The sequence below is a fragment of the Phoca vitulina genome, unplaced genomic scaffold (genome assembly GCF_004348235.1).
Source record: "Phoca vitulina isolate PV1807 unplaced genomic scaffold, GSC_HSeal_1.0 scaffold25, whole genome shotgun sequence".
In the NCBI taxonomy this organism is placed as follows: Eukaryota; Metazoa; Chordata; class Mammalia; order Carnivora; family Phocidae; genus Phoca; species Phoca vitulina.
Window position 1 is genome coordinate 18,239,650 of NW_022589728.1, and position 13,856 is coordinate 18,253,505.

A 13,856-nucleotide genomic window follows, 5' to 3' on the forward strand; every position below is an offset into this window, starting at 1 on the left:
CGGGGCTTGATCCCAGGACCCTGGGATCATGACCTGAGCCGAAGGCAGACGCTTAACCGACTGAGCCACTCAGGCGCCCGTCACCTTTAAATAAATTTTAATTTTTCCAAACCTCTAAGATTAGTAATAGTTTATTTCATTTCCTAAGAATAATAAATTTCATTAGATGCCTATCCCTAAGAAGTATGAAGAAATTCTTTCAAATAGATAAATGTATAAAGGTAATTTTCCCCAAAGGTATCAAAGCATGTTTTTTGAAACAAAGTATAAAATACCTAAAACTTTAAAAATAATTTTTTTGCTAATGGTATCAGAACTCAAGTGACAATTCCTTAATATTTAAGAAGGAGTTATGAATTTTAAGAGGCAAATGAATATCTCAATATCCTAGGTATCAACACTTTAAAATTATTGTTAATTTTTAGGTGCAATGGTATTGTGGTTATGTTTAAATAGAGTATGTGTCTTTCAGAGATATACACTGAAATAAATACAGATGAAATGATACGACACCTGGTATTTACTTCAAAATGATCTGGGAGAGAGAGAAGATACAGAATGAAGAAGACTGGCCATGGTTGATAACTGTGGAAGCTGGGTGATGGGCACAGGAAGGATTCCCATACTAACCACTCTATTGCTTAAGTTTGAAATGTTTAAAAGAAAAAAAGTTTATATATAGTGTTCTTCTATGTTGTAATAAGTATAGGCAGAAGAACTAATACATATTCTTAAAATTTATCTTAAGCTTTATACAGCTATCCATCATGAGACAAATACAGACTTATTTTACAGATATCTGAAAGTCTAACTAGAATTATTACCAGAAACTGCGTTTTTTTTTTTTTTTTTTTAAACATTTATTTATTTAGAGGTGTCTAGGTGACTCAGTTAAGCGTCTGCCTTCGGTTCAGGTCATGATCCCAAGGTCCTGGGATTGAGCCCCACAGTTGCAGTGGGGGCTCCCTGCTCAGCAGGCAGTCCGCTTCTCGCTCTGCCTCTCTCCCTGCTCATGCTCTCACACTCTCTCAAATAAATAAAATCTTAAAAAAAAAAAGATTTGAGGGAGAGAGAGAGAGCGAAAGAGAAAGAGAGCACTCCCATGAGCTGAAGGAAGGGCAGAGGGAGAGAGAAAAAAAAAATCTTAGCAGGCTCCCTGCTGAGCGTGGAGCCTGACACAAGGCTCCACCCCAGAACCCTGAGATCAGTACCAGAGCAGAAACCAAGAGTCAGACACTCAACTGACTGAGCCACCCCAGTGCCCCCAGAAACCACATTTGTAAAATGAACACTACACCAAATTAAATACCCCAATCTGGTGACTGGTTTCACTGAATAAGATTAAAATTTCAACTCTTACTGAATTCAAAAGCACTTATTTAATTTGTACTATCTATTATACACAGTACATACCTGTGGACTGTGAAGATCTGTGGTCAGCATGATAATTGAATAAGCCAAAACATAAGCAGTATCTGCACTAGCAAAAAGGGTTTGTCTGGAAAAATAAGTGTATCATGTTACAAACTTTTGTTGTTTTATAGTTGCATTTAAATAAATCATCTCAAACCCCCATAATTTTCTCTTTCAGGATTTATGTTCTAGCTCATACTACAGTGTTTTTATGGAATTGTCTTATCACTTCTAGATCACAATCTAAGTTCTCTGGGTGTAAGGAATGATGAATCTTCTGATGCTCCCTGCCACAATGTCTTGGATATAGCTGGCAACCAATAAATACCTGAATTTGAATCTTGCTTACCCTTGGTTGCATTCAAGGTATCTTGCAGCAAATTTTTCCATCAATCGATCAATTTTCTGAGCTTCCCCTGGAAGACGGAATCCTTCCAGAAACATACGAAGGGCTGAAACAAAGTCCTTTCCTGAAAAGTCATGTTGGTCCACATATGCATACATGACTTCTTTGTTAAATTTATCATTATCTCCCAGGAACTCGCCCACTTGAGTCTAAAGAACAAAAGATAAAAAAACTGATATCCTTATGAAATGTTACATTTGCCACAGAGATTTAAAGAGCAGAAAAAAATGTAAGATTCACAGGTTTTGACTACAGGGTTAACTATTTCAAACGTGAAACTAAATAAAAGTTAAACACACTAAATGTGTTTATTAAAAAAAGATATTCTTTTGAGTTTAGAAAATTAAAAAGCAAAATTAAGAATACCTAGGTTATTCTTTGTAAGTTTTACTTACATACTTAGGAGGGCACTTTTAAAGGGAAACAGTATGTATCATTATTAACTTAAAAAGGAATTTTATAGAGAAGGTTAGAATAAAAAAATGGGTTTTCTTACAGAATCTAATCTTTCCTCTTGATGTAAGAATTGGGCAATATCTTCAGGTGTAGTGCCAAGCATCCCTTGTTCTTGGAGGTACTGTATTCCTCTCTTTGGTTTCTTATTAAATCTAGATGATGTTAAAGTTAATACAAACATTAGAAACAGAAAATCATTTGAAAAGAAGATCTTAAACTACTGTAAATTAATTTTCTAATACAACTTAGAAAATAGTTTATTTAATATAATCAATGCATGAATATACAAAACTTTTTACATTATCCAAAGTTTTATTTTTCTTTTCTTAGAAAAGAGTCTGAAGCAAAAGGCCATCTTTATCAATGATATGGACCATTTCACTATTTGAGATAATGTCATGTTGTAGATAAGCTCTGAGTAAGGATATAAATACTAAATATCTCATGCTTTTAATATTTATATTTTCCTTAATGCTCAAGTAATCTTGGTTCATTCCATATACACCCACTGATTAATTCTGTTTCCTGCTTTTAAAGTAAAGAATTCTAGTGACTGTTTAAGAACAATCTGACAGCATCATTTCATTAAAAAAATCCCTAGATACGCAATGTTTTCAAAGTCAAGTCCAAACTGACTAGATGGATACACAAAATCTTTCTCAATACAGCTCCAAACTGACTAGATGGATACACAAAATCTTTCTCAGTACAGCTCTAGTTTATCTCATCCCCTCCCACCCACCTACTCCCACATATCCTATTCTCATTTCTTAAGCAGAATGCATTTCTGCAGTCTATTTCCTCCACACGGCCTTTACTTGCTCCATTCACTGTGGAACTCTCCTTCATGCTTACAGATCCAGTTCAAAGGTCACCTCCTTGTTTCCACATCATTTACTTTCTACTTTTATTACACCACTAATTACTTTGGTCCCTCATCACCTGTCACCTGGGTAACAGTACTTAAATGGTCTTGCTATCTTTTGTTTTGCTCACATTCTAATCCATCCTTCAGGCTACTGGCCAAGTAATCGTTCCAAAAGAGAAACCTGATGCTACTCCTTCTCTGACTAAAATCCTTCAATACTAGTATGCCAAAGTCAAGAAAAACAAGATAAAAATTTGTTTACATGGAGAGTAAGGCCTTCTGGAATCCGGATCCAACTCAATGCTCTCATTTCATCTCCTGCGACTGCCCCCGACCCTGCCTTTGCCATGCTGAGCAATAGTCCTCAATGTTCCTCTCCTCTGTGCTGCGGCACATGTCATTCTCTTTGTCTGAAATGTCCTTACCTGTCCAGTCCGAATGATCCTGTCAAGTCCTAATTCATACCATAAATTAAAATCAAACATATTTCACTGAGATAAACACAATCTCTGCTCTCTAGAAGCTTTCTCCCTAATAAAATAAACTTGATTTTTAAAAACTGTAATAGTAAAAATGCAACAACTAATGTACTGACAAGGTAAGATAGCACAGAAGAGGAAGTAATGAACAGAGACGGCTGTGACATATTTCCTGGGGAAGGTGACTGTGAAACTGAGCTTTGAAGAAGAACTACATATTTCATAAAAAGAAAAAACATCTGAGAGAGGAAGGGGTCATATTAACACACGGCAGCATAAAACAGCAATGACACTGTAACAAACAGCTCTGCATTGTTGGAAGGATGAAGTGAGCCAAAGAAGTGGCAGGTGATGAAGCTTAGAGTCCAGCAGACCTATATCATGAAGGTTATTATATCCTATTACAAGAAGCTGTGACTTTATTCTTTAAAAACAAAAGGGGGGCAGAAACAGAAGTTGGCTTTCATTCAAGAGAGATCACTCTAGCTAAGTGTGAGAAAAAGACTACAGAATAAATAAGACCAAAGAAAGGTAGGCCAATTAAAAGATTACATGAGTCTAGGCAAGAAATGGTGTTGGTTTGACTTGCGAAAACAACTGTGGGAGATGGAGAGAAGAGATAAATAGCATAGATATTTAGCAAGTACAATCAACAGGATTTAGCGACAGACTAGATCCAAAGGGAAAATATAAGTAACTCACAGGATTCTAGCTTTTAAATTTGGTAGCATGCTGGGGTTACTAGCCTAAATAAGAAATACAGAAACAGTAGTTTTCTATTTGTCTTTTGTTTTTGGTTAGAGTATTAGGGAGTTGATTATGGAGAGAATGGAGACTGATAAATTTGGTTATGGACATACTGAGTGTGAGAACCTAAGCAATATCCAACAGAGATGTCCAACGGGCAATTATGGACATGAGTCTAGACTTCAGCAGAGGTATTTACATTAAAAGTAACACTGGGGAGTGGTGACATGCTAGCACATACATAGTAGCTGAAGTCATGAAAAAGAACATGATCATCTAGGAGAAATTACAAAGTAAGAAAAGGGCTGAGGGACAGAACTCTGGAAATGCTAAGCTGTATGCAGGAGATAAATAGCCCACAGGAAGACTGAGATGGCATGATCAGAATGGTAGGAGGAACAAGACAGAATGGTGCCACAGTCATGAAAGAGTGTAATGAGAACATAGCAACATGAAAGCATTCTCATGAAAGTATGAAGCAGAGATCAAGTCCAGGGGCTGAAAGGCCGACTAGAGACTAAGGAGCCCTTCGCTTTGCAGTCCTGTGACGACTCCAACTCACTCCCAAATACTTCAAAGAGAGTTATTATATCTTGGCAGCACTTTGTATACGATTATGGACAATACATGGTATTATTTTAGAAAAACACTTTTGCCCCATATTTAGGCTGTAATCTTAAATACAAGAACCAATGCTTTCATGGTTCTTGGCACACAGTCCCAAACACCAAATACATGTTTGCTGAGTAACACTTGCTGAGAATTTCAATATGAGTATCTGATTACACATACTAGACCCTGAGTCCCTCAGAAGCCATGGCTGTTTCATTCATCAGGTTTCCCTAGGACCTTGCATAATGTCAGGAACAGATAGGACTTTGATAAATATTGACTGAAAAACTGGAATGAATGAACTATTAATGGCTCTTTCCTGAGGCAATTTTGTGAGATTTTATAATTTTATGACAATATACGTGCATACATTTTGCCTTTTTTTGGGAACTTGAACATTCACCAAAAGTACTGTTTAAGAGTCAGGAAGAAATGCTTTACAGGAGAAGTAGCAAACCAGGTAAATATACAAGGGAATTTTTTAACAGTTTACAGTAGCTAGATCCACGGAGAAATGTCAGCAACTTCATGTTTCCTTCCAGTTTCTCTTTGAAAAAGATGGGCAATTAGAGGAATGAAAGCAGCATGGTACTATTTGGATACGAAATAGTCCAGGAGCAGGTCAATGCCATACAGCTTAGTGGGAAAACTGACTTTACAAGATCTGGGTCTGGTAGAGTAGCCAGGTTGGAAAAGGAGGTTATTACCTTATCAACATATAAAACTGAAATTGATAACAATGGATCAGTAACAAGAGTAGCACATTTGTAACCCAACTGGAGAAAATATAAAACCTATAAAAGGAGCAATGAGAAGCTAGCTATTAGAAGTTTCATATTGTAAATTTTTTGACTTGTCATCTGCTTAGGAAATATAATGGGGGATTTTATAACTGAGCTACTAAATGAACAATGCAAAACTACTGAGATGATATTCATCAACAGTATGTAAGATATGCTGCAAAATTAATTTAATGTGCATTATAGGGGTCTCTTGGGCTAGATTGCAATAAACAAGGAGAGCTGAATAATGAGCCACTAGAAGTCTTGGATACAGGAGACCTGTGCCCGGTTTTACTCAATGAAAGGTGGTAATGAGAAAGGAACAGAAATATTCTGAAGATGTAGAGAAACCCAGGGCAAGGGTGATACAGTATTAGCAAAAGGATATTCAGTAACACTTCTTCTTAAAATTGGACACTCACAAATCTATTCCTTGTTCTATTATTTCTTTTTGTTGCTTTAGGACTTCAAATTGTTCTGGATTGTCAGTGCCAGACATCTGTGTACTGTAGCTGCCTATTCCTGATGATGATGTTGACTCCAAGGAATTTAAACTTCCATATCTGTTTATTGTCTCAGGGTGTTTGATTTCACTCGTCTCTTGCTCTAAGGTTTTTTCCTGACCTGTGAGGAGAAAGACTGATACAGTAAATTAATCTTTCAAATAAAAATATGTAAACGGTTAAAAAAAACCCATCAAGTAAGTCAAGAAATTTCAATGTTTCTCAGATAACTATGCAACACAAGCAAAATACTGAGTGCCATCACAGACAATATACTTTGATATTAAAACACACTAGAATTAGAATGTGTGCACCATTAAAAGTTCTTTCTGCAGTTGCAGTGCTAAGTATCCACTGGGCTTCTGCTCTCATTTCATGCTTCATGAGAAATAATTTTCCCTCAAAAGACTCTTGACTGATGGAATACTAGGGATAGCCCTGTGGCTATGCGTTTTTCTCCTAGTAAGGGTAAATGTCAAACACAGGTGAACAATCTTCTTAAAACATCTTGGCTTGTATAGGTTTCTTCTATAATTATCTTTTCACAAAGCTGCATAAATATGCTCCACTTTAACATATTATTTAAATATTTCTAGGAAGATTTAGAAAGAAAAAGGTTTGAGTAACTAAGTTGGAAATTTATAATTTTATTTTTTTATTTATTTTATTATTTTTTTTAAGATTTTATTTATTTATTTGACAGAGAGATACACAGCAAGAGAGGGAACACAAGCAGGGGGAGTGGGAGAGGGAGAAGGAGGTTTACTGCTGAGTAGGAAGCCTGATGCGGGGCTCGATCCCAGGACCCTGGGATCATGACCTGAGCCAAGGGCAGACGCTTAACGACTGAGCCACCCAGGCGCCCCAGAAATTTACAATTTTAAAGCTAGTATTTAACTCATACAGAATGCTTCCTTTATCAGCTAAAGGAATAAAGAGGTCACAAAACTGGCCTAATGGCAACTGGAACTATCTTCTTCAAAATACCATTTACTTGAAACGACAAAGGATTATAAAATGTCACCTTACCAAGAGTTGTCTGAGAGTTGGGATTCACATACTGATCCTTACTCCATTCAACCATACACTTCAAAATTGACACTAAGCATTCTAAACCTTTTTTCCTCAGGCTCAATTCCTACAAATAATTCATAAAAAGAATAAAAACAAAAAGATCTTTTAAGGAAACACATAGCTCTTCCTTGACCGAGTTTAAATTTGAAAATGCTTTTAAAGTTCTTACCTGAACATTACTCATACCAAGTTCTTGACTGCCCCGTCCTTGAGCAATTTTTGATAGATCATTTACTAGTCTTTCAAATATATTCGCTGCATTTAAATCACAGTCATAGTTTACATAAATATCCACTACACTCTGAGCATCTGTAACAATATAATATATTGCTTTTAACAAAAGGCATTAAAAATATTAGTATATTTTGGGCTTTTAAATCTTTTTTTTTAAGAGAGAGATTTTATTTATTTATTTGTCAGACAGAGAGAGAGAAAGAGAGAGAACAAGCAGGGGGAGCGCCAGGCAGAGGGAGAGGGAGAAGCAGGCTCCCCACTGAGCAAGGAGCCTGATGAAGGACTCAATCCCAGGACCGAGATCATGACCTGAACCAAAGGCTGACGCTTAACTGACTGAGCTACTCAGGCATCCCTAAAATATCTCTTAATAAGAAAAGATAATAAGGATAATTTCAAATACCTGCACAGATCCTTGTCAATGTCTGAATAACCATCCATTTGTGGTCAAATGAGCTGGTAGAAGTTTCCAAAATGTATAGGAAAATTTCTTTAAAGAACACCTGTGATTAGGGAAAAAATTCTGTTTAAAATATTATTTGTATATGTGATCATGTTTTAAATATCCCAAAGCTGTGGAACAGAGATTAGGACCCAGGCTCCTCTGGAGTTCAACTTCTTTTGAGTTCCATCTCTGAAACGTCAGGACTAAGCTAACTTGGGTGTGTGACTTAAACTAGCCCTTCTAGTAGGAGTACTGAACTTCACGTTGTTTTGTTTGCTATCACACAGCCACTACAAAGGAAACCTGCAAAGTCCTCTGGGTAAGAATTCTGTGAACATATTTACAAAACCAATGTAACTCATACTTCATTTTTTTAATCTCCCAAAGATTATAAATTTATTCATCAGTTAGGTTTTTCAGCCGTTATAATAGGTGCCCAATTTTCCTAGATTTAAATGTACCTAATGCTCTAATCCACACAATAAAAATCATCTCTTACACTATGATATTTTTATAATTACGTAAGTGGAAATCTCTATCTGAAAACAACAAACTATTTCTTACTATTCTTTACACCAAATGATGTCAAATAAAAAGAAGTTACTCAACCTAATTAAATAAATTACAATTTAAGAGCTAAGAAAGAATTTTTAGATTGAAATTTATTTTGGAAAAGTGACTGATTTAAGAAGGGATGACTGAAAAAAGAAAACTAAAAGTCACACATTAACATTTAGGGAGCTTTGTGCTCCAGAAATGCATACTGATCATATGAGGTGACTAATGTCTTTCTCCCTCCTAATTGGGTGAGGTACCCTTGAAATGTGCTTTTCTTTCACAAAATCCAACACATTTCTATTACTTCCTTAATGTCAGCAGCATTTCCTACAAGAGCATAACTTTTTAAGAAGGTAGGGACCAAGTCTTTCTTACTAAGCACTGTGTCCACACTGCCTAGCATACAGCAGCTGTTCAATAAATATTTACGATCACAGTTCCTAAGCATTGCCCCAAGGCACCCCTGCAGCCAACTTAGAGGGATGCCATGACAATTTCTGAGAGAAAATTCCAAAGAAATATATCTGTTGAATACCTCACAAGACTGCTAGTTTCAACATTAGATCACACTACATTCCTTTCAGTGACATCATTATTTTTGCAAACCTGAGTTTTAGTGATTGCTACGCTAAAGGGCAGGGACCGCATGAAAGTCAATGAAGAATAGGAAATAAGGGTGGCAGTGTCCAAGTGGATTCCAAGGTCTGAGGAGTTGGGCAGTGTCCAAAAGGCACATACATTTCGGTAGTCAAGTAACTGTGAATACTTAAGAATGAAATAAAAACATCATTTTTAAAAATTTATCTGTATTATTTTTCTTCAAATGGAGATTACATTGTTAAAAGACAAATATTTGTTAAGCTGTTTGGACCTAATTACTTAATAAATGGAACTGTTAGGTACTTCTTTTAGCACAAGTACGCTGTGAAAAGATCAGACACTCTAAAGGTACCATGAATCAAGAAAGTTTGCTGCCTTGCTGGGACAAGCAAGGGGCAGTGGACATGACACTTGCTGAGGCCAGAGAGTGTGGGTGGTTGCAGTGCTCCCCTGCCCCCAGGCTGAGGCTGGTGAACACAAGTGGCTGCAGCATTCTCCTGCACCCAGCCTAAAGCCAATGGACACAAAGACGAGGCACTCTGCCACAGCACTGTTGAGACACAGGCACTGCCTTTTTGAAGTCTTAAGCCAGCAAGGGTGCCCCTTCCCCTACACTCTCCAGCTGTCTTGCTACAGCCAGTGAGCATGTGCAATCCACAGAGGAGATACTGCCTGGCCCTGGTGGCCAAGAGAGCTGGCATTCAGAGCAACACAGGACTGTAACAATCAGAAAGACTGTTCTTGGCATGCCACCATCCACAGGGCATTGCACAGACAGCAGACTGAAACACAACATGTCTTCCTGTAAAAAAGGTCTATTTATTTAGCCTGGAAGCTTCAGCCTGAGAAACAGGCTTCAGGTCTCCCTCACATCTAGAGGTGAAAAAGGTGCTCCCCGGGAGTGAAAGCAGGGAGAAGCCATGTTTTGCGCCTCCCCTGGCCTTACTACAGTTTGACAGGTCTTCCCAGAAAGGAGCTTATGCACTTCCCTGGAGTCAGGATTTTTGCCCTGTCACACAGGGGACATCTCCAGATCTCCAGTCTGGAGAACAGGACTGTATATATTTGCATTATTTAAAAGTTGCTGCCTGAGGGAGTGGCTTCCAAACAGCCTGAAACTAGGTGCTAAATGAGATTCCTCCCCATGGATCACTGACAGGACAGGGCACATCCTCAACAATAGGTGCATATCAAGAATAAATAAGGTGGTTTAGATAATCACAAAGGTTCCAGGGACAACCAAGAGCTAGGGCAAGGTTGAATGAGAAGGATCATCACCTGCACAAGGTCATTCCCTCAAGACAGAGAGGCAGCTGTTTCACCCGATACATAGAAACAGTCAAGCAAAATGAGGAAACTGAGAAATAGATTTCAAAAAAAAAAAAAAAAAAAAAAGACAAAAACCTCAGAAAAAGACCTTAATGATATGGAGATAAGTGATCTACATGATAAAGAATTCAAAGTAATGGTCATAAGGATGCTCACAGAATGTGGTACAGGAATGGATGAGAACTTCAAGAAAGAAAATGAAATAGCAAAGAAGTCAAAGAGCTGAGGAACACAATAAATGAACTGAAAAATACACTTGTGGGGTTCAACAGCAGACTGAATCAAATAGGTAAGGACCAGCGATCTACAAATCAGGGCAGAAGAACCCCCCAAATAGAGCAACAAAAAGGAAAAAGAATTTTAAAAAAATGAAGATCACTTAAGGAACAACATCAAGTGGAAGTACATTCTCATTATAGTGGTCCCTAAAGGAGAAGAGCAAGAGAAAGGGGCAGAAGACTTATCTGAAGAATTAATGTCTAGAAACTTCTCTGAGGGAAGGAAACAGACATCTAGGTCCAGGAAGCCCAAAGAGTTACAAATGAGATGAATTCAGAGAGGTCCACACCAAGACACATTATAATTAAAATGTCAAAAATTAAAGATACAGAGAAAATCTTAAACGCAGCAAGAGAAAAACAACTATTTACAAGGAAAAACCCATATGGCTATCAACAGATATCTGAGCACAAACTGTGTGGCCCAGAAGGGAGTGACAGGAGATATTCAAAGTGCTGAAAGGAAAAAACTTCCAACCAATAATACTCTAACCAGCAAGATTATCACTCAAATTTCAAGGAGAGAGCAAGTTTTCCAGAGAAGCAAAACCAAAGAAGTTCATTATAATTAAACTGTCTTTATAAGTAATATTAACAAGACTTCTTTCAGCTGAAAAGAAATGGCACTAATAAACAAGAAAATACACAAAAGTAAAAACCTCACTAGAAAGGGCACATTATAGTACAGGTAGTAAATTAATCACTTATAAAGCTACTAATAAAGTTTAAAAAAAAAGTAAAATCAATTAAAACAATGATTAGTTAAGGGTTACATAAAAAATGTAAAAAGCGGTATCAAAAACATAAAATGGGGGAGGGAGTAAAAATGCAGTTTAGGAGTGTGTTCAAATTTAAGTTGTGATCAACTTAAACTGATCTATACACAGGAGGATATATGTGAACCTCACCATATCCACAAACCAAAAACTTATAGTAAATATACAAACAAAATGAGAAAGGAATCTAACCATAACACTAAAAAAAGTCATCAAACCACAAAGGAAGAGAAAAAGAAAAAGGAACAGAACAGTCAGAAAAAAATTAACAAAATGGCAGTTAAGTATTTACCTATCAATAATTACTTCAAATGTAAATGAACTAAATGCCCCAATCAAAAGATATATAGTGGCTGGATGAATGAAAAAACAAGACACATCTATATACTTCCTACATGAGACTCGTTTCAGAAGTAAGGACATACACAGACTTGAAAGTGAAAGAATGGAAAAGATATTCCATGCAAAGGGAAATGAAAAGAAAGGTGGTACAGCTACACTCATATCAGACAAAAAAAGACTAAAACAAAGACAGTAATAAAAGACAAAGTGGGGCAGTAAATAACAATAAAGGGGTCAATCCAGCAAAAATTTAGAATACTTATATATGCACCATACACAGAAGCACTGAAATATATAAGGCAAATATTAACAGACCTAAAGGGAGAAACTGACAGCAGTAGAGTATGAAATTTTAATCCTCCACTTACATCAAGACAGAATATCATTAAGGAAACACTGGTCTTAAATAACACATTATACCAGATGGATTTAATAGATGTACAGGCAGCCCTTGAAAAACATGGGTTTGAACTATGCAGGCCCACTTATATGTGGATTTTTTTTTTTCCTTCAAGTTTTTATTTAACTTCCAGTTAGCTAACATACAGTGTAATATTAGTTTCAGGTGTAGAACTTAGTGATCCATCTCTTACCTACAACACCCAGTGCTCATCACTACTAGTGACCTCCTTAACCCATCCCCCTGCCCACCTCCCCTCCAGTAAACCTCAGTTTGTTCTCTATAGTTTGTTCCTGGTTTGCCTGTCTCTCTCTTTTCTTTCCCATATGTTCATCTGTTTTATTTCTTAAATTCCACATATGAGTGAAATCACATGGTATTTGTCTTTCTCTGACTTATTTTACCTCTCAAGCTCTGGGGTACCTGGGTGGCTCAGTTGGTTAAGCACTTGCCTTCGGCTCAGGTCATGATCTCAGGGTCCTGGGATCAAGCCCCACGTCAAGCTCCTTGCTCAGCAGGGAGTCCCCTTCTCGCTCTCCCTTTGCCCCTCCCCACCACTCATGTTCTCTCTCTTCCTATCTCAAATAAATAAATAAAATCTTAAAAACACACTTAAAAAAAATACTCAAGCTCCATCCTATGTGGATTTCTTTTGATAAATACAGTACGTACTGTAAAGATATTTTCTCTTATGATTTTCTTAATGTTTTTTGTCTAGCTTACTTTATTGTAACACAGTATATCACGCATACAATATACAAAATATATGTTAATTGACTGTTATCAGTAAAGGCTTCCAGGCTACAGTAGGATATTAGTAGTTAAATTTTGGGGGAGTCAGATGGTTAACCTGGGTTTTTGACTAGGCAGGAGTTAAATGTCCCTAACCCTGTTTCATTCAAGCGTTAACAGTATACAGAACCCAAAAACAGAATATACACCCTTCTTAAATGCACATGAAACACTCTCCAGGACAGATCACATTTTAGACCACAAAACAAGTCTCAATAAATTCACGAAGATTGAAATCATATCAAACACCTTTTTCAAACACAATGGTTTAACATTAGAAATTACAGGAAGAAAAACTGAAAAACTACAAGTGGAGATTAAACAACACACTACTGAACAACTGAGTCACAGGAGAAGTAAAAAACTACCTTGAGATGAACGAAAACAAATACAACATACCAAAATCTATAGGATGCAGCCAAAGCGGTCCTAAGAGGGTAATCATTGCAATACAAGCCTACTTCAACAAACAAGAGAAATCTCAAATGAATAACTTAACTTTACATCTAAAGGAATTAAAAAAAAGAAGAATACAAGGAACTAAACATAGGAAGGAAATAAGATCAGAGTGTAAATAAATGAGAGAGAGACTAAAAAGACAACAGAAAAGATGAATAAACAAAGAGATGATTCCCTGGAAAGATACACACACTGACAAACCTTCAGGCTGACTCACCAAGAAAAAAGTGACAGGGCTCAAACAAAGTCAGAAATGAAATAGGAGATTACAGCTGATTCCACAGATATACAAAAGATCACAAA

At 36.8% G+C, this 13,856-nt stretch overlaps 1 protein-coding gene across 1 annotated transcript in view; it reads right to left on the reverse strand.

Moving 5' to 3' along the window:
* ARFGEF1 (ADP ribosylation factor guanine nucleotide exchange factor 1) overlaps positions 1-13,856 on the reverse strand; it is a 144,392-nt gene that overhangs the window by 48,482 nt on the left and 82,054 nt on the right. Inside the window, exons 11-17 of the mRNA XM_032421730.1 lie at positions 7,978-8,077; positions 7,510-7,649; positions 7,296-7,404; positions 6,186-6,387; positions 2,316-2,427; positions 1,763-1,968; positions 1,414-1,498 (exon numbers count right to left, since the gene is read on the reverse strand). Of these exons, the coding sequence (XP_032277621.1) occupies positions 1,414-1,498; positions 1,763-1,968; positions 2,316-2,427; positions 6,186-6,387; positions 7,296-7,404; positions 7,510-7,649; positions 7,978-8,077 (954 nt within the window). The remainder of the gene's footprint in view (positions 1-1,413; positions 1,499-1,762; positions 1,969-2,315; positions 2,428-6,185; positions 6,388-7,295; positions 7,405-7,509; positions 7,650-7,977; positions 8,078-13,856) is intronic.